Below are 21,949 nucleotides of genomic sequence, written 5' to 3' on the forward strand. Positions count from 1 at the left end.
AATATAAAGAGGAAAACGTTAAGAAATGACAACATTGAAACGCATTCGTAACAATGTGGAAATAAACGGACATATTCTTTTCTTGTTTTCTTGGTTTAATTTTAACCTATGATTAGCAATATAACCTTTGGGGATGTAAACCCAAAATGAAAGATTTCTTTTTTGCGAGAAATGAGTTTAATATTGGACTATATTACTATCAAAAAACAAAAGAATTTCTTTTGTATTTTATGATAACTTTGTGCTTAAGCAATTTTATGGATGTATCTCTGGTATCAACTCAATACTTGTAGACGAATTATTTAATTCAAGCTCAAAGATATAAAGCACAGCACTGTAATCGCTGAGGCAATATTTTAGTGAAGCTAATAAATTTATAAATATAGAAAAACACAATAATAAAACAGTTTGGCAGATGTTAGTGACTTGCTAACAAATAGCCATCCAATTTGCATCTTGACTCCCATTATGAGCTAAATACGCAATGGCTCCAGCAGATGAGGCTAGTCCTGTCATTCACTCGAAAGACTCTAGTTCAGTGACTAATTCAAATTTTTTATTTTAAAAAAAATCATAAATCCAATTTCATTTAAACAAAATTCACAATTACCATTTTAATAAAAAAATAATATATATATATATATATGTGTGTGTGAGAGAGATGTTATACTTTTGACCTATTATAATTATTTTTGTTGTCATTGAATCAAAATCAAATGGTTAAGCAACCTAATACTAGGTAGGATAATTCTTTTTAGTTAATTCTATTATGTTGTAAATAAAATTATAATAAGGTTAGCTTAGATTAGGATAGTTATCTCTTTTCACCAGTAGCTTTGTTTATCTAGTTTTTAATTTGTTATCCTCTAACATTGTTAATTTAGGATTGTGTTATATAAATTCTAATCAAATAAAACAATCAAGTTTATTTGGTCTCATGTCTCTTCTCTCGTATCTTTCCCCAGCTGTTCTTCTCCCTCTCTAAACCTTCTCCTTCATTGGTGCGTTCATTGCTTCTCACCTCTTACGGCCAACAACATTCGTTTTTGCGACCTTAACCAGCAGGTGAAAATTCTGGAACAATAGCTCCAAGTAGGAGATGGTTTGTGAACAACAATATTTAGGGATTCAAGCATCATAAACTCAACTCCAAGAATCTCAAAATCAATAATTATGCATACTAGGACAGGATATAGCCCGCATTCTAAAACTCCATCAAGATTCTCCAAGCCATAATACATCCAATGCAAGGATTCTAGGCACTGGACCTACACGTTCGGGATCATCCACTGCAGACCCACAATGTTCGCACTAATTGAAAGTCTCTTTGAACACTTTTTGAATGGCGAACCAACAAATTGAATATTCAATGCCAATCAGTATTTTGATTATTACCAAGCACCCGAAGAAGAACACATTTTGCTCGCATCTTTCAATCTTGATAAACTGACATCATGTTGGTTTCAAGGTCTCTTCCATGACTAGCTCTTTCCGAATTGGTTAGCCTTTGTTTCTGCATTACACCACCATTTTGGTCCCTTAGAATTTGATTACCCAATGGTATCCTTATCTGACTTACAACAATCACGGTCTGTTCATGAATTGCATGCCGCATTTAAAGAGATTTCTAGTTATGTATTGGGTCCTTCACCCAAACTTCATCGCAATTTATTTATCTCCAATCTCAAACTCCACATTTGGCAAACAATCTTAATTTAGCAACCCCATGACATTCACATCGCCTTCTAATTAGCGAAGGTCTATGAGGACCAATTTGCAGACACCCAATCCACTACCAAATCCCATTATATACCGTGGATCCCAAACACACTACTATATCTACCATCTCCTTAAGCAAAACCGCTCCATTACCCTTACCACCACCTAAACAAACTCAACCCAATCCAATCGTTCCCATCAAACGACTATCACCGGCTGAAATTCATGTCCACCATGAAAAAGGCATCTCTTATAAATGTGATGAACATTATGTTTGCAGTCACAAGTGTAAAAGGAAAGCAACCTTGCTCTGCTTGAAAGGTACAAAAGATGATGTCGCATATGATGAAACATATCAACATCCCACTAATTTGATTGTGGATACTTTTTTTTTAAGTTTGCTTAAATGCAATGTTTGACCATTACTCGGCTTGGTCATTCTGTTTACAGGGTTTCATATATGGAAAGTTGATTCAAGTGTTAAGAGGCTGACATTGTGCTTGGTGTACAATGGTTGGCTACCTTAGGGCCTATTTTAACCGTTATGCTTAATTCATAATGTCCTTTACTTACATTGGAATAGACATACAACTATGGGATGATATCCCAGCCATTCCTTCAACGATTTCTCCTACCAATTACATAAGCTTATTTCAGGGGAATCAATTGTTTCTTGTTTAATGTGCTTTGCCAATAATTACAATCCTACCAATCCCTTGGACACCAAAATCAACATTTTACCACACACTATAATTTTGATATTCAACACATTTTTCTTCAATACCAAGACATATTCACCAACCCAACTTCCTTACCCTCTAAATGCACCTATGGTCATCATATTAACCCACAACCAAATTCTAGACCAAGTCAAGTTTGACCATATCGCTACACACACTTTCAGAAAAATGAAATTGAGAAACTTTGTAAGGAAATGTTAACAGTTGGGATTATTTATTCTAGTCACTCACCATTTAGCTCTCTGGTTCTGTTGGTCAAGAAAAATAATGGTATTTGGTGCTTCTGTGTCGATTACCGTGCCTTGAACTTTATTACTGTCCATGAAATTTTTTTGATCCGTATTGTGGATGAATTCTTGAATAAACTGCATGGCTCTATTGTCTTATATAAATTGGACTTCGGATTAGGCCATTATTTGATACAAATGCACCCAAAGGATGTTCACAAAATGACATTCCAGACATATCATGGTCATTTTAAATTTCTAGTAATGCTCTTTGGTTTGTTTGATACACCATCATCTTTTCAAGCAATCACGAATGACGTCTTTGTAACCTTTCTGCATCGCTTTGTGGTGATTTTTTATATGATATACTTGTTTTTAGTCCTTCTTTGTCTATTCATTTGCAACACTTGGAACATGTATTGGCTACTTTACACAAGGGTTGTTTGTATGCCAAGTTCGCCAAATATTCCTTTGCCATCAATTAATCCACTTCTTAGGGTACATTCTATTAGCACACAGTGTTTCGCTAGATCCTAAAAAGGTTTGGAAGTCTTTGATTGGCTCACGCCTACTCAGGTTTACACCTTTCTTGGCTTATTGTGCTACCATTAATTTATTCATCAATATGCCAAGATTGCGTCTCCACTTACTGATTTATTGACTGATAATTGATTTAACGGGTCCCTGAAAGCTAATCGGGATATTATCCTACTTAAGTAGAAAATTGTAGAGACTATAATTCTGATCTTACCAGATTTTACCAAACAATTTGAAATTGAAGCATATTCTTCTAATATATGTAATGGTGATGTGCTGTTACAAGGAGGTCGGGCTATTGCCTATTATAGTTGCAAGTTATCCTCATGCATGTAACACCAATTTACATATATCAAGTAAATATATGTTGTTACCTCAGCAGTGACCAAGTGGAGGCAATATCTCTTCGGATCCAGTTTCGTTAGAGGAACATATCACAAGAGTTTACACAATGTGATGACTCATGTCATTCAGACGCCGGAATAATAGTAATTCCTAGTTGAGCTTTTGGGTTATCATTATACTATTGAATTTAAATATTGACTGAGTTATCTCTAGACTTCATCTCTCACCTCTCACATTTGTGGTTGTTACAATCGCTTTCATCTCCAACTTAAATATAGGCTATGTTGTCTCTAGATTTCATCTTTCATCTTACAAACTCCCACAGCTATTCTGTCATTTTGGTGGTTGTTGATTGCTTGACAAAAGGCGCCCATTTATTCCTCTGCGAGCATGTTATATAACAATAATAGTGGTTCAAGCCTTTTAGACAGTTTTGGTAAAATACATGGTCCCCCAAAGTCCTTGGTCTTAGATAGGAACCCTATTTTTCTGAGCACCTTCTAGAAAGCTTAATTCTGCATATAAGGCACCATGTTTTGCTTCAGTTCTTTCCTATCATCCTTAGTTCAATGGTCAAATGGAAAGAGGAAACATAATGTTAAAACAATACTTACATGCATATGTGTCGGAACACCAAGAGTTATGGGTCAAGTTTTTACTTCTCCCAAAGTTTCATTATAACACAATTTTCCATAAGAGTATTGGTACTTAACCATATAAGGAAACTTTTGGCAAACCACCACGTTGTCTTCTCTATTACTCCATGGGCTCCTCCCTAGTCAAATTTGTCAACTCTACAATAAGCCAAAATGCCTCCATTTTGACAAACCTTTGTGAGAACCTCAAAAGGGCACGACTAGCAATGGAAAAAAGAAGTGGATAAAAGCAAAATGATTGCACCTTTATCAAAAGTGACCAAGTTCTCACAAGACTACACTTGTATTGCCAATCATTAATATACCAACAGTCATCTTAGAAGTTGGCTCCTCGATTTTTCAATCCATACATGAACCTTGTGAAGGTTAGAATTATAGCATATCGCCTGCAAATGCTATTGGATGCAGATTACAACTAATGTTTCATGTGTCCATGCTACGGTCGTATATCCCTAATAGCAAACAACCCTAACCGGAAGTCCTTCCGTCAAATGTAGCCTCGAGAGTGAACCACAAACCAATGACAATGGTGTTGAACCATACGATCTGGTGAGGAGGACATGCTATTAGATAGGTCATAGTTCAATGGTCAAATCTATCTCTGAATGTAGCGATGTGGGAAGATGAAATGAACCTAGAGATTCTTCACACACCTCTAGACATTTCTTATGGTGCTTCGATCTCCAATGATCCACCCCAACTAAACGAAGAAATAGACGCAACTCATGGTCAAGTTTCTAATCAGGTACAACACAAAGAATTGGGGGTGAAAGGAATATTAGAAGCCCAACCCAAGAGAGAGACTCAGCGCTCAAATAAAAAGGAGGGGTGTATTTTGACCAGGATTCCCAACACTCAAAGAAGTAAATGGATTTAAAGGAAAAGGACACATGATTTACTGTTTTGGAAGCACTATGTTGAACATAAAAAACAACTTCACCAAAGGTTGTAAATTCAAATGTTTCATTGGGATATCACCCTAGCAATAATACCGCCCCTAACAATGTACCTCCCAACATTAATGACGCCTCTAAAAATGTATAGTCTCTTAATAATAACCTATCAAAAATTGTCGTGCCCAATATGGTTGCATGCTAGATGTTCCTCACTCAAATGAGACGGTCCAATAGCGTGCCAAGTTTGAGATTACAAGCCAATCAGAGTGCACTAGCAATTGCTCCCTTATCTAATTTACTTCCCAAAGGTCAAACACTTATAATCGTTGATTACATTGCAATTGTAAAGACATCAAATGGCCTGAAATACACTAATAACCAAGGCTTTGCAGACAAGACCAATTTTGATGGGTCAGGGAATTCACTAAAGACTCGAGAGATAATGCATTAAGCCTAACGCTCAAAGAAGGAAATGGATTTAAAGAAAAAGGACACATAGATTTACTGCTTTGGAAGCACTATGCTGAACATCAAAAATAACTTCACCAAATGGTTGTAAATTCAATTGTTCCATTGGGAAATCACCCTAGCAATAATATCACCTCTGATAATGCACTACCCAACATTAATGGCGCCTCTAAAAATGTACAGTCTCTTAATAATGACCCATCAAAAAATTGCGCTACCTAATATGGTTGCATGCAGTTGTTCCCTACTCACATGAGACGATCCAATAACGTGCCAAGTTCGAGATTACAAGTCAATCAAAGTGCACTAGCAATTCCTCCTTTATCTGATTTACTTCCCAACAGTCAAACACTTCTATAGTTGATCACATTGCCATTGTAGAGAAATCAAACGACCTAGAACGCGTGGATAACCAAGGCCTTGCAAAAGGTTACTTAGATTAAGATAATTATCCCCTTTTTATAGTTATCTCTTTTTATCAGTTATCTTAACTAATTATAGGGAGTCATATCATGTAAGAGTTTAAGATATTATATACTTATTGGACCTAACTTTTAAAGTTAATGAAAATATAAAATTTCAAAACAGAGAAATATTTTTAAAAAAACTTATATCTTGTAACAATAAATCAAATGACACAAATAAAAATAATTTTGCTTTATTTTATGAATTATTTTACCAATAAATTCGTGAGAAATTTAACTAATCTAGTTTGAACATGGTTATTTTCTATATGAGTATTTCTTTAAATATAATTTTTTCCTTGTTCTGAAATTGAACTCAGACATTTAGTTAAGGGAAACAAAGTTTTTATCATTTAAATCAATATTTGCGGGTGACCATTGACACATCAAATCTAATTTTCCATTTACATTAACAATGACTTGGGTTCAAATCTCACATTTCCCTTTTTAACACTTGTCTAATTAGGTCATACTTCAACCACTATTTTAACCAATTAAATTCATAGAACTATGTATGATAAAGTGGGTCTATCAACCTTAGGGATAAAAGTATGGGTCGACCTAACACGAAACGACACGAATTTGAAATTAGAATAAAATCTTCGACACGAACACGACTCGTTTATTTTGAGGGTTAACACGACACAACACAAATAACCCCAAAATCATAGTATGTTGCTTATTATGGAGGTTGACACGATACAACATGACACGAATAACCTGTCAGCCCCAAACTATTTTATTTATTATGTGGATCGACACGACACGATAAGACACGAATAACCTGTTTATGACACGACACAACACGAATAACCTGTAAGAAAATTAAAGCGGGTCTATTTCGGGTCCGCGAGTTGACATGCAACATGACACAAATTTTTACAGATCAGTTTTTGCAATATGTTGTTGTAAAAGACAATGGGTGAAAATTCGCCTATAGATTTGAATCTGTGTATGATACCAGAGATAATAATTAACGGTATAATTAAAGTGCAATAAAAATCTAAGAACGGACTAACTTGATCAAAAATAGAAGTATGCGGAATCCGAGCCCAACTAAAGTTGTCTCCTTAAGACAATTTGGTCCCCCACTGATGCCGAAGGTTGATAAACACTTATCTCTCAGAATAGAACAGATTGACGTCTTTAGAACGATGACACTATCCATAAGAAGTCTGAACGAACACAACAGGATGCTTGAGGAATCTCACCGGAAAGTATGGATGTATGCATGCACAGATGGAACAAAAATCTAGCAGAGTAACGGTGTCTATATATAGACACCGGAAAGACACGATGAACGACTGATGGCGGTGAATCATTACAACCGGTGACCGGTTCGGTTCAAAACGAAACCTTGGATAAAAATAAATAAAATAATTTAATAGAAAATTATTTTTTATTTAACACACATGCCGAACCGAACGGATGGCGGCACGTGTATGTGGTGGACTAATGGCCACCTAACTTCTCTCTCCTCCACAAAATGTGTAGTGCCCCAAGGGACAATCTAAGAGTGTGAGGCGGGAGCTTATATACTTTTACACCTCTTATTAGTTGTCCATCGTGGGACTTCTTATTTTATAACTCACACACCTTTTCATCTTCCCTTTATTTTCTTTTTCTATTAAATCACTTCTTATTCATAACCCATGAAATCTTTTACATAAATTCTAATACATGTCACGACACAAATTTAAAAATAGATTAACCAGAATACAAATTTTTCATATCACATCAATGGGGCGAGTTGAAAATTGTCACCCACAATCAACCTTAACCTTTCATGAGTTAACCAAGAACAATATGACTATATGAGTGCAGATTGATCCATTTTAATATATAAATTAAGGGGGTTGAGTTTCTCATGTCACCGGAGAACTCACCCCCTTCTTGCAGAGACGCAACAAATTTTTTTTAACTAGGACCCCACATAAAAAGTTATGCTTGCAACAGGAGAAGTGATGCCAGTAGCAGGAAAACTATTATACCCATAAATTAAAGGGGAAAGTACTTCTTATGTGACTGCAGAAGGGAAAACTTGCAGCAACACAGGATACGCGTCCGAATCCTGGTTTTTTTTTGTTTTTGATAGAATCCGCACGTGTATCCTAGGATCCGCACGTGTATCCTAGTGTTAAAAATTTGCTGCAACTTTTCTCATCAGCAGTCACATGAGAAGCGACGGACACTAAATTAAACCTCATCTACCTAATTTATAGTAATGGATTAACGAGTCAACCCATGTTATCATATTTATTAAAAAGAAATGGTAACACAAAGGTCTCACCAATCCCATTTTCAATTTAATTTTTACAAACGTTGCCAATATCAGATCCTTCAAAAGGCTTGACCAAATGTGAATGACAAGTGTAGAAAGCAACAACAAAAAACTGGATGGCAGAGCATGCATGAATCCGCCACCAAATTAGCAGTGTCCATAGATTCAGACCATATCTTAAAGACAGATATCACTTTCCCCCACTTCGCTGCTGCATAAGTTGACATCACATCACAATCTCTTATCTCTCTCTCTCTATCACACATGCACACACCATCAGCATGCAAATTCTCTTTTGCCTACTTCTCTCTATATATATAGCCAAATTTTAACACCTCTTCATTCAATATTCCAAATACTAGTCTATTATAGCACTACTACCATCACCATGGCTCGACCCTTTTATCCGCTCCACCGCATTTGTGTCATCCTCCGCCATCTTCGCCAGTCTACATGGCTGACCCACCTCCACAACCACCACCCTCATCCTCAATGCCGCCGCCACGTGGACCGCCTCTTTCGCCTTATTGATGAACTCCAAGATTATATTCGCCACCACAGGCTCCTCCCTGCAAGGTTGAGCCACCGACCTCGCAGCCAGGAGGAGCTCCTCCGCTTTCACCACCAGAGCTTGGAACTTCGACGGAGCCACCAGCAACAGCTCCGTGAGTCACTCACCAGAATCCGCCAGTGCATAAGGCCATTCCAACAATACCTCCTATTTCACCACCCTGACCATCTCACCCGCTACCACCAAAGCATGAACATCCTTAACATCTTCACCTGCCACCTGTAAAATGGATCTATCTGTCTACGGCATTTGTGTCTGCGTTATTCATGAATTGCAACTCATCAGCAACACATGTTATTCCTGTTTTTCTATTTTATGCTCTGTCTCTTGTTGCATTCTATTGTTCCATGTTTTTTTAAGGCTTATAGTTGTAGCAATACCATTTTCAGAGCTAAACAAGTTGTATATGGATGCATCGATATTAGACACACCTGCAGTAATTTAGATTTGTCTTATTTCTAATTTCAGTTTAGCAGAATATAAGGTTATCTCTTGTACTAAATTATTCCTACCATATGTCCAAAAAAAAGAGACTCATGTTATAGAAAGGGAAAACTTCAATTGTAACATAGAACAGTGAACTATAGCCAGAGATATAAAAGAATCAGATTATTATTTGCATAAGGATTCACATTCACCTGAACTGAAATGATTTTTAGCAGCTAAATTATCAGATTAATGATAATTCAACAAATCAATATGTAGGTTCAGCTACGAGGAAAAAAAAAAGAAACTTGTACAGGCATTTCACAACCTTCCATCATCCAATGGATTCCAAAGCGATATTGCCCATCATTTTAGCCAATGGTACAGGACACTTTGTGACAATATCAAACCTGGATGGATTTGAGGCATGTCCAAAGAGTGACATGCTTAACCAAGCAAGCTCCTTAAAAGTCAACCTTGAAGAGAGGAATCCTTGCCAGTAATAAGGTTTTAAGTCAAAAAATGCATCAAAGAAACGCTTGGTTCCATCCAAATCAAGCTTCAAAAGAGTCTCCATTCCAAAAGAGTAAAATTCCCTGTTGAGTCTGCTCTCTATTGGCCACATGCTATTCCAAACTCTAGCATAAAGCTGTTTCCCCCTGATCATTCTGGTGGAGCCAAGGCACTCAGCAATGGCAGCAGCTACAATAGGAGCCAAAGTCATAGTTCGAGCCACCATGTACCCAGTGGAAGGGTGGACTACCCCAGAAGTCCCACCAATGGCCATTAAATTTTGGGGGATCCGGGGCAGAGGTCCTCCCATTGGAATCAAACACTTCTCATCTTCCAAGATCCTGTTCACTCTAATGCCCAAATGCCTTAACCTTGCAACCATCCTCCTCTTCACCTCCATGTAAGACAACACTGGACGGCTAACAAGGGAAGTTTCTTCAAGAAATATCAGGTTGGAATTAAATGGCATTGCATACAAGAAAGTAGGAAACCTGGAATTGCTAGCTCTCAAGTAGGGCTCATTTCCCAAATGGGAATCCCTCCAATCCATCAAAACCATCTTATCCAAATCAAAAGGGTGATCATCCACTTGAGCCAAAATACCATGAGCAATCTGACAACCGTAGTTTCTCACCTTGTCATACTCTATAAAATTACTACCAAATCCACTTGCATCAACAATCAAACTCCCCTTCAGTTCTGTCCCATCATCACACAGAACTGAAGACTCGAACTCCTTGTGCTCAATTTGCATTGCCTTTGCCTTGTAAAATCTAACCCCATTGGAGACACACCCTTCAATCAATTTCCTTTTCAGCTTCTTCCTACTAACCCTGCCATAACAACGGTCCAAATACTTGGTCTTGCTATCATCAATATACACGCAAGCCATAGGCCATGTTTTATCCAAGCAATCCTCAAGCCCAAGATTCTCAAACTCATCTACCCACACACCATAGTTGTTAGGCCACAAAGAGAGAGGATCAGGATCAACACAACAAACCTTAATTCCATAGCAGGAAACTTGCTCTGCCAAGCGAATGCCTGCAGGCCCAGCACCGATGATGATCACTTCGAAACGAGCACGATCAGATGGGTGACACCATGGAAGGTCGAAATCTGAGGCCTCGGGTTGGTACTCAGGCTTTAAGTTCAGGAAATTTCCAAACTTGCTGGTGCTGTTGATCCTGTTGCTGCTGAGAATCTTTCTTGAAGTTGAAGATGATGTTCTGTAATGGTTTTTGGGAAGAGGGAATGAAGGTGTGGCTGAGCGGATGAGTTGAGGAATCTTGGTCGGAGGCGGTGGGGAAAATAACATGAAATGGGTGTCCATGGTCTCTCTCCCTCTCTGTGATTGAAAAATGTATAAAGAAACTATATGCAGAATGGAGGAAGCTAAGTTATTGTATTTAGTAAACTAAGTTTGGCAACGGGAACATGAAGACAAATAGGAATCTTAAAGTGACACCCCTCCACATGATGCTTTCCCATTAGTTTCTGGCGCAAGCTTTAAATTGAATTTATTGAATTTTATAGCAATATTGATGAGTCAGTAATCAGTAGATAGATATAGACACGCCGTTTAACATTAAATATATGTAGAATTGTGTCGTACATTGTAAAATTACATTTATCTCCTACAATAAAAAAATCTTCATACATGCATGTGAAAAGTTTCTTGTATAAGTATAAGGTGAGTTTGTGTTTGACAAGTGCTTTTACTGTATCAATTTGGGGGGGTGGGAGTTGCAACAGATTTATGGCAGAAAGCGCTGCACATTAACCGACCTTCCATTTTACCATCAGACACCGGTGTTAGGTGGCCAGATAATTTGTCGACAGCTCTGTTATTTTCTCCATTTCAATATTTTCACGTTCCATGAGGGAGTTCTATGAAAAATTTGGTCAATATAAGCAAATGTTGATTTTGGATGGACCCTAATTCCAACCTGCTTTCCCAATTGTGGACATTCTTCATTCTCCTGACTCTGCAAATTATAATTTTATTTTGATTTATGTTTGAGATAAGAATCAATCTTGACACAACGTCCTTGTGGCGTGGCATGAACCAACTTAGTCCGTTTGACCAAACCACTCATCTTCAGCTATCATCGTGTATATAATGCATACAAGTAACATGCAAAAAATTAAGCAAGAAAAATAAACTAAACATAGATGATGTTTAAGTATGGTAAAATCCAGATATTTACAAAAGGATGACTCTTAATCATAATATAAAACCTTATCAGGCTCAAGCATATACTTTTATAATACTGAACCAAGAACGACATAAGCAAGGAAATATGCCACTGTTTGTGGAACTTTTATCATACCCTCCCAATCAGCACATAAATTTGAATCTGGAATACCAATATTTGACATGAATCATCGTGATAATTGCCAAGCTCAGCAGATAAATAAACCAGCAAGTGTATCAATCAGGATCTGCAGGACGGTAGACTGATGCCTCCACAACAAGCAGCAATTATTAAGTAAAGAAACAGAACAATCAAGCATGTCAATAGCGCCCTGTCAAAGACCAAAATATAAGTTAAGACAAGGATAGAAGAAGAAAGGCAAAATGCCAGGCCTTTTGTTGCAAACTTGCAAACAATTCCCAAAATCTAAAATGTATACTTTACATTATACATATACGGAAAAAAATTTACATACAAGAGTTTGGCATTTTTCATCCATATGGCTCTTTGAAGGCGCTTGGACTGTTTCCTAAAGTGAAATGCACTGTCCTGCGTTGTTGCTGCCTTATCAACAAGAAGCTCAATCCGCTCACCTCTCTCCAATATTTTCTCAATATTTTCTACCATGATAGTGCGTATCTGTGGGACAGATTGAGAGTTATAATGTCACCAACTATGTGAAGGGATTTAAATTGTCTTACACATACGATAATATCATAGGAAACATCTATTCAATAAACTTAAAAATAGAATAGCATCTATACAACTTGAAAACCGATAGTCTCTTCAGAAACATGTCTGTAAAGTAAGCAAAATATGATGATTTCCAATACAAAAAAAGTCATATAGCTTAGCCAGTACAGCCTCTCTCGCCATCACAACCTTGTAAAAAACCATGCTCCTTAGTCCTTAGAAAGAAATGGAACCTTTCAAAGCAAGCGGTACACAATGTCTGCTTAATTTACCAAATTTCTATCCTGGGTAAATTCTATAATAACTCATATCATGACATTTTCGCTGAAAGTACAAATTGGGGGAACAAATATAGATAAATCAGATTATAATTTTTTTGTTTTTTTCTTCTTCTTCTTTTTTAATGGTCCCACAAACCAGATTATATATTACCCTAGTTAATCTGTCACTTACAGTCCATACCTAAAATAGGAGCAAGGGATAGAGCGGAAACATACCAGCAGAAAATAAGGTACTCATTAAATAAACTGAAGCACTCATTCATCTATCTTTGTGCCAGATACATAAAATGGTGATGATGCATGACAAAGCAATGTGTGGGTGGGGTGGGGTGGGGTGGGTGTGTTTGCTTTGAAATACACTTACCTCACCAACTTCATCCCTCACACGATTGAGGGTATCAGCATTAGGATTACTAGAAAAGAATTCCATTTGCTTATGCAAAACCCTTGAAAACTCATCATTCATTGCGTAAGCTGGTGCGTAGTGGGCCACTTTACTATAGTTCTTCATAAACCTCATTTGGATATCTTCCAAGTACGAGAAAGAGATTCTCCCTGGATAAAGAGAAAAAGGAACATCATAAACGTGGACAATTGCTGATAGGAGGTTTCAGTTCATCATTACCAAATATTACACAATGTTTGTTTCATCAATTAGCTTAAGATAAATAAGAAGAGCTTCAATGATCCAAAAAGTATAAACTGAGGTGGAAGGAGCTAGAATTAAACTAGCAAATTCCCAAAATGTTCTGGTGAATAACCCAAACGATGATGAACCACTCTAACCGAATAAATATTGATCGCTGGACTATTATATATATAATACAGACACTTGGAAATAAGGATAACGCCTTTTTGACAGCCAGATAACTAGAACCCACATATAAATGTACAAGACTTGTTAGTTGGAGATGGGGCTTGGCCTCCGGCTGGTTCTGGAAGCCTCTAAATTCAACATTTTCTTGTGTGTGAAGTTAAAGTTGTGCTATCACATAGGGAAAAAAAGATGTGTGGTTTAATCAAACAACTCTAGCACAACTTTATTCACCATTTGCATGCCCCTAAAAAACAGTTTACATATTGAGAATAAGTTTTGCTAGGTTCTTTGGCATCCTAATATTTTCAGTCAAAGTAGGGACAGACTGTTTCTGTTTTGGTCCTTTTGGAGGTCTGATACCACATCACCTACAGAACATGGAGCATGTTTTGAAAAATTGCATGGATCCTGTAGTTACTTAAGGTCCACGGAACTTATTCTAGCTATCAAAGAGAACGCTAGTCCCTAACATTCATTAGAAGTAGCAAATGACTCTGAAGAACATACATTTATCTGCACCTAGTAATTAAATTTCACAATTGATGAATTGACACAGAAGCAAATATGAAAAGAAAAGTGTTACATTCACAAACTTCTTTTTTTTTTTTTTTTAATCTACACAAACACAAATTAATTTTTTATTTATTCATTTACTACTTTTCTAATCAAAATGCACAAATGTCAAATTATTACTTGTTCTTCAACACTAATCATTACAGCCACACTTGCATTCCAATACCTACTGAACTAAACGTTTTGCACTTCGAACCAGTTGCAACAATAATAATCTCGAATCGAAATCATGAGGAAACAGAAGAAGAAGAAGAAGAAATACTCACTTCCGAAGGTGTCGTTGGTCATGCATAGGTAGGTGACGCCATCGGATCGGAGAATGTGAAAGACGTAGCGATCCTGAGAGAAGCAAAGTCTGGAGTCGGCCTCTCCCGGCAGCTTCTCGAGTATCCGGCGAGCCACGGCGCCGGTGTTGCCGGTGACGGCGCCGAATTCCGCCAGCACCACCGTGCCTCTCGCCACCAATGCGTACAGAATCGCCATCGGGAATCGAATTCCTATACCTTCCACAGTCTCGTGGAATTGAATTTCTCAGCATTCAGCAATTCATGTTTAAAATAAATTTTCGAAATTGATCTAAATCAACAACGCTTATTAAATGTGATTTACGTTTTAATTGCGCATCATTTGAAACAATATGGCATGGAAATTTAAATTCTGATTTTACGATGGATTAAACATTTACTTGTTAAAATTCATACTTTGTTTTGATATGAGTTAATATTTGTTGAGATGGTTAATGGAAAAAATATTTTCGCATAAAAAAAGTTGACCAAAATATTTATACTGTCATTAGTTTTATATTATTTTATTTCAGGGTTTGGTGTTTGTCATTTTAAATGGCATAAGTTATGTCATTTTAGGAGAAAGATAGATAAAAAAAACAGAAATCATGAAAGAGAGAAAGTGAGTGATTTTTTTTAATTTAAAATTTAAATAAAAAAATTATGTGTCTGTCTCTTTCTTAAAATAATAGAACCTTATATCATTTAAAATGACAAATACTTTTTCCTTTATTTCAATAACAAAATTGTGAAACCTAGGTAAAGCATATAATAAATCTAATAGTTAGTTACGGTAAAAAAAAAGTAACCGCAATTCTACATATACTTTGGTGGATTTGAATCATCTCATTTTTCACTTGTTGATGAGAGAAAAAAAATATATGATTTATAAAGTAGTGATTATGATAAAATAACATAACCACTTTTACATACGTAAGAGAATCCAAATCCTATTTGATTGCAATATTAAAAATTTGAGAAAATTTCAAAAATCTCATTGTGGTTTTACTTTGAATTATTTATCATTTTTCTAACCATTTATCCTCCATAATTTTTCCATCTAAATTTCTCATTAAAACGGATAGAATTTTAACTAATATACCTATTTTACTCTTTTTACAAGAAGAAAATAGAGTGATGACTAAAAATTAAGATTAAATGTTTTGAAAACTTACAACACTTATAGAAAAAACTAATAGTAAAAAAAAAATAGAGGAAAATCTATATTATATTATAATTCAAAGTCATTATGTTAAAAGTTTTGCCACGTGTACTTCATATAATAATTTGGATTCTTTTGAAAAGTGTAAACTCTCTATCTTAAGCAAGTTTTTTAAAAAATTTAAATTATATGGTGTTGGACTTTGTTGCCTTATTGGGTGAGCATGAGGATTGTCCATGCCACATTGATTGATTATGTCTTATTTTAGATTCGAGTTATATTAATGTATTAGGATTATGGTCCTGACTGCGTGTTGTAGTTCCGTGATTTAGGTACTCACATATTTATATTATGAGGTTATTCAGTGTAGATAGCTGTTTAATTGCAATTACGTACATGCAAGGTTTTTAAAAGGATTAAGTAATCAACTTGGTAATTGATAATGACGTCAAAATTGAAAAGAAAAAGTTATTCTACATTTTTAATTAAGCAAAGCTTAATACGATGACATGATAACAAACCGGGTATACACGGGGTGTTACAGCAAGCCACATGAAAGCGGTACCATATCAAGGCAAACCCTAAATACTAGATATGACCTCCAAATAACAAGGGTCAAGGTCGGCCCATGAGATGATAAGGGATAAGCCTCATCGTCGAGAAGGATATAGAGACAACTAGGAAAGACTGCTCAGTGAGAGAGTGATTAAAAGTGGTGCAGAGACAATTGCTTAGAAGCAAACACATTTGAAAGTACATAATAGCTCACTAATCAGTGCTCTTGCATCAAAGATGAATGGGGCTAAGCATATATATGGTTTAGTGTTTCTCATATTGCAAGAGATAATTTTATCTCCTACAAAATCATAAAAGTGTGTGGGCCCATGTGGACCCCCCATGTGAAGATAAGAGACAAAACACATGGGCCCACACACTTTTATGTATGTATAGGAGATAAAATTATCTCCTACAACATGAGAAACATTAATCCCATATATATATATATATATATATATATAGTTGTCATTTTTTTGGTAATCTAAGAGGGTTAAAAACAACACCCCAAAGAGATCAATTCAATAAAATCGTTCTGAAATTACAAGATAAAGGCCAAATATCAGGGGGAGAGTTTGAAAAAACACAAAAATTATTCTCAAGAGGATAGTCTAAAGGATATTTAGAAAGCTAATCTGCACAACTATTTCCTTCTCTAAAAACATGAACCAGGTGAACTTCTGAATTCTTTTGTAACCATGCTCGAATCCGAGTCACTAAGCGAGACTCTCGAGATGCTCTTCCACTGCTGGAGAGCAAAGTGATAACTAAGCTTGAATCACTTTCTAGAATGCAGCGTCTCCAACCTCTAGCCCAAGCAAATTCAAGACCCTTGAGGACGCCCCATAATTCTGCAACAAAAGCTGAACAATGGCCAATATAGTAAGCAAACCCTTCTATCCAATAACCATTTGCATCTCTTATAATTCCTCCACAAGCAGCACCTCTACCATCACTACTGGTTGCACCATCTGTGTTTAGTTTTACCCAACCTGTGTCCGGAGGTAACCATCTAATAGGAACAGAAATGTATTTCTTGGTCAGCTCTGTCCCCTTAGAAGTTATCTAGGCTTGTGTATACTCACAAACCAGACTCTCTACGGACTGCACCTTGTATGCTTTCCTGTTATTTTTCACACCATGCACCTGATTGTTTCTCCACTGCCAAGCTAACCAAACAGTAACAACAAAAACCAACGACCAAGGGGCATCAAAGCACAAAATAGATACATTTTGAATATTTAAGGAAAGCCAAGAATCTAATTCAGTATCAAATAAATCATTTATCAAATTTGGCCTTACAAGATCAGACCAAACTTTTTTAATCTTTGGACAGTCACATGCAATATGAATAATGGAACTACATCGTTTTGCTATGTTTTTACATTCTCTTTCCTCCACTTTTTTTTCTTCCTAAAATGATAAAATACAACAAAATGACGTATTTTCATTTAAAATGACAAAAAATTATGTTATTTAAAATGATAAACATGTTCTCCATATATATATATATATATATATATATATATATATATATATATATATATATATAAGGACGGAGTTAAGTTGGTCTCTACGCTCAAGTCACAATACCAATTTTGACATTGACGGTTATAAAGGAAAATAATTCTTAACATAAATTTCTAGGTGGAGCTCAAGTAAATCATCATGGACTCTGGATGACATTTCCTACCCTTTATTTGTCCTAGAAGTGAACTTCAGTTGGACTTTAATTTTCTAATTTCTCAATTCTTATACATTTTTTCTTCAATTATTTATAAGGCGATTAATTTATAGACATAATCCACACATACGTTTAGCAACAAACACTTTGTACAAAATGCGCTAATGCGAACAATTGAACATGCATTTGAAAATCTTTGCTTAAATATGCACGTCTCATTAATTATATCCCAGCTGTAGGGAAAGCAATGGGAATTTGACTACTTTATCAATATTCAATAGATGAATATAAAAACGCACGATCATTGACTATTGCCTATATTCCTGCGAAATCTGAACCCACTTAAGCATGCTATTTGAAAATCCTTTCAAGTTTCTCACTATGGATATGAATGAACTATATAGCGAAAGAAACATTTACGTACATGTCAATTCATTTCAACTCCGCAGTTTGCAAAAAAAGGTTAAAAAGGGGCGAAAAAGAGATTGATATAATATTCAAATTGGAAAACGTTACAAGACTAAGCCATCTACAAACAAACTAATTAAAGCAATCTGACAAGACGCAAAGCTACCATCCTTTTTTACGTGGAGCTTATATATATATAATTTATTTTCCCCGGGAAAAATCAATACTATTCTTACACGACAAATATGAGTAACAGTGGCCAAAATATCACTGTTGAATAAAAAATACCAAAATGTTATGCTAACAGTAAATTTTGCCAAAATATCACGTGGCATATTTCGTCACATTGTGTAGCGAAATATGTGTGCAAATAATTCGCTACACGGTGTAGCGAAATATGCCGCGTCAGAATACACAGAACCAAAAATGACACATGTCAGATAGAAAGAATTTCGCTACACTGTGTAGCGAAATTCTCCCTAATTGACACGTGGCATTTTTGGTTCTGACGTGGTATATTTCGCTACACCGTGTAGTGAATTATTTGCACACATATTTCGCTACACAGTGTAGTGAAATACATCATGTGATATTTTGACAAAATTTAATGTTGATGTGACATTTGATGTTTTTTTTTGCCAACAGTGGCACTTTGGCCACTGTTCCCAAATATGATGATCATGTTACATATCCCTATGACGTGAAGGAAATTAAGCTGAACCCGCCGACTATGCCTAAAACATAATACAATGATCATGTTACACTCAATGAAATGGTCTTGGTAGCCGTAGGCTTGACTCACAGGTTAGAGCCAATTAAGCTGTTCCCATTCCCAAAGAGGTTCTTCAGCCTCGTTATTTTCATTACAATTTGTACCACTTGACCCTTCAACTCCTCCTCCTGAATGACAAGTTTCAGACGAGCTTGATGCATCCACCCCTGCTTGCTGAGCACTTGTTGAAGCGGCACCTATGTCCCCATCAACTCGTGACTCTCTTGAAGTCTCTAGTGGCCGTCGATCAAATGATCGAAAGCTTCCCGATACGACATAAATGCGACACAAGCTGAATTCGTGCCTTAACTATTAAAAAACAATATATAATATAAAATTATCAATATAGTCTTCACTAACCGTTTAAGTTTTTATATTAAATTGACACCATCTTGACACTAGTAAAAGGATGTGTGTATTGTATATCCTTGAATTTCAATAGGCTTTATGCAAATAAAATCTTAGAAAAATATAATATAAAAATGGGTTCGCTTTTTCTTCAGTTAATGTAGGTAACTTATCTACAATGAGTCCAAAACGACGTCGTTTTGAGGCGAAAATTAAGGTATTTTTGTAATTATAATTTATTTCAGAGTTATAATAGTCTTTTTCATTATAATTTTTTAATTTTTCAACCCAAAACGACGTCGTTTTGCGAGCGAATGTAGATAACTTATCTACATTCACTTTAGAAACATTAAAGCCTATAAAAATATGGGAAAAGTATTTCTCCAGTAATCGGAGACAAAGTTATGTTCAGTGAATTCAAAATGACGTCGTTTTAAGGTTTTAAGATTTAAAAATTATAATGATAAAGACTAATATAATCTTGCAATATATTAAAATTACAAAAAAATCCTTGATTTTTTATTTCTGCTACAAAATGACGTCGTTTTGGTATCACCGGAGACAACATATCTCTATTGACCGGAGAAATCCTTTACCCTAAAAATATATACGAAAATGCTACGATAACATAAAAGCAGTTGTATTGTATGAGTTTAATGTCTCTCATATTGTAGGAGATAAAATTATCTTCTACGTATATAAAAGTGTGTGGGAAAGAAAAAAAATAAAAGAAAAACATGGTTCTTTTATGTATAGGAGATAAAATCAATAAATCCTTGTATATACAATATACCTTAGGAGGGGCTGTATTGGATTGGTGAGAGTGATCAATGGCTTTGTACTCATGCATCTTCCATTTGGTTTTGGTTCCGCTAGGAGCTTTCCCTTGGTAAAACACCATGGTTTTCTTAATCCCAATGATAGTGTTGTCAGAAGAGTAAACGTGGCCAGGAGAACCCGTGGCCTTCCAATATCCACAAGGTGTGGTTCTGTTGGGTCTGCCTCCCCTGGCTTCTCTCTCTTGTCTTGGTGAAAAGAAAAACCATTGCTCTCTGTCTCCATGACACAGCTCCCCTGCAAGTGCTGCAACAACGTAATCACAAGAAACCAAAATCATTTTAGCAAACACATTTGGGTTTGAAAAGTAAACATGAATCACATGAGTTACAAAAACTTTATTTATTGTACTTGGAAGGTGCCATGGCTCTACGCCGTTGATGTCAATGACTGGGATAACTCTGTTTATGTCGTTTGTTTGGCCTTGTAGCTGGTTGTGTAGATAGAAAACAACTAGCTCTTCTTCTGTTGGGTAAAATCGAAAACCGGTTGGGGGATTCTCCATATTGTTTTTCGGTGGTGCTAGTAGCTCCTCGTACTTTTTATTTTGTGTGTTTGTACATTTCGAATGACCTCACTTAATATATATATATACATAAATATATATGCAATAGTTTGTTTATTGCTAAAGAGATATGAGAAGAGAGATTTGCCGAGTGAAATTAGAAAAGTTTGATGAGGTGGGATTGGTTGGAAACTTCCACGCGGTTGCAGGAGCAAGAAAACGTCTTTGTGCCCCCCAATAAGTGTTTTTCTTCCCTTTGGGTATATTTATGATGGTTTCACTTTTAGCCATGACATCATCAACCCCCTTTTGAATTAGTCATCTCCATCCTCTTCTAAGCCCAACCCAATAAATTTTGCATTATCAAAATATACCAATGGCATTTTCCCGTACGTCAATCTAAGATCCTTTTGCTTATATTTCTGTGCCGTAGAATCTTATAAGTGGAACAAGTCGTATTTGTGATTTTCATTAAAAGAAAAAGAAAAAGATATTGTAATAATCAATTAGTGTTATTACTACCAATTAATTTTATCGTTAGATTGATTAAATTAATCCAACGATTATATTTATTTTCATCTTTGTATGGTTATGATTTTCCATATTTAATACTTTTACATTAAATATGTGGAATTATAACCATAAAAAGATGAAAATAAATATAACTGTTAGATCAACATAATCGATCTAACTGTAAAATTAATTGAACTTTGATAATAAAATTAATTAGTTGTTACAATATCCTACCTCAAAGAAAAATGCCAATGATTTTATTTCTATTAAAGTTTGTATCAAGTTATATATGATTAGGGTGAGTTTTGGAGCAATAATAAAATTTTCTTTTATAATTGAAAATTTACGGGTTTAAAAAATTTAAAGGTAAAAATTATGTTTAATTGACCTTCATCCCGATCTTATTTTAAATAGGTCTTCTGAATTATATAATACTGCAAATTAAAATTGAGTAGGTATTGATACGGAACAATTGC

General features: G+C 35.7%; 3 protein-coding genes across 3 annotated transcripts; all 3 read right to left on the bottom strand.

The window, feature by feature from the left end:
• Positions 1-9,652: 9,652 nt before the first annotated feature.
• On the bottom strand, positions 9,653-11,176 carry LOC133318310 (capsanthin/capsorubin synthase, chromoplastic-like). Its single transcript, XM_061520301.1, has one exon. It carries the CDS (start codon positions 11,174-11,176, stop codon positions 9,665-9,667), a length of 1,512 nt encoding a protein of 503 aa, XP_061376285.1. The 3' UTR covers positions 9,653-9,664.
• Positions 11,177-12,072: 896 nt separating this feature from the next.
• On the bottom strand, positions 12,073-14,888 carry LOC133318312 (vesicle-associated membrane protein 714-like). Its single transcript, XM_061520304.1, has 4 exons — positions 14,672-14,888; positions 13,380-13,570; positions 12,517-12,680; positions 12,073-12,372 (listed from the first exon to the last, which is right to left on the bottom strand). Exons 1-4 carry the CDS (start codon positions 14,886-14,888, stop codon positions 12,282-12,284), a joined length of 663 nt encoding a protein of 220 aa, XP_061376288.1. The 3' UTR covers positions 12,073-12,281.
• Positions 14,889-18,737: 3,849 nt separating this feature from the next.
• Positions 18,738-20,995, bottom strand: LOC133318308 (NAC domain-containing protein 90). The gene is made up of 3 exons (XM_061520299.1): positions 20,807-20,995; positions 20,412-20,701; positions 18,738-19,579 (listed from the first exon to the last, which is right to left on the bottom strand). Exons 1-3 carry the CDS (start codon positions 20,958-20,960, stop codon positions 19,304-19,306), a joined length of 720 nt encoding a protein of 239 aa, XP_061376283.1. The 5' UTR covers positions 20,961-20,995; the 3' UTR covers positions 18,738-19,303.
• Between the last annotated feature and the right edge of the window lie 954 nt (positions 20,996-21,949).

This window comes from Gastrolobium bilobum, unplaced genomic scaffold (genome assembly GCF_033153095.1).
Source record: "Gastrolobium bilobum isolate Gb01-03AN ecotype WA unplaced genomic scaffold, APGP_CSIRO_Gbil_v1 utg11607, whole genome shotgun sequence".
Classification (NCBI taxonomy): Eukaryota; Viridiplantae; Streptophyta; class Magnoliopsida; order Fabales; family Fabaceae; genus Gastrolobium; species Gastrolobium bilobum.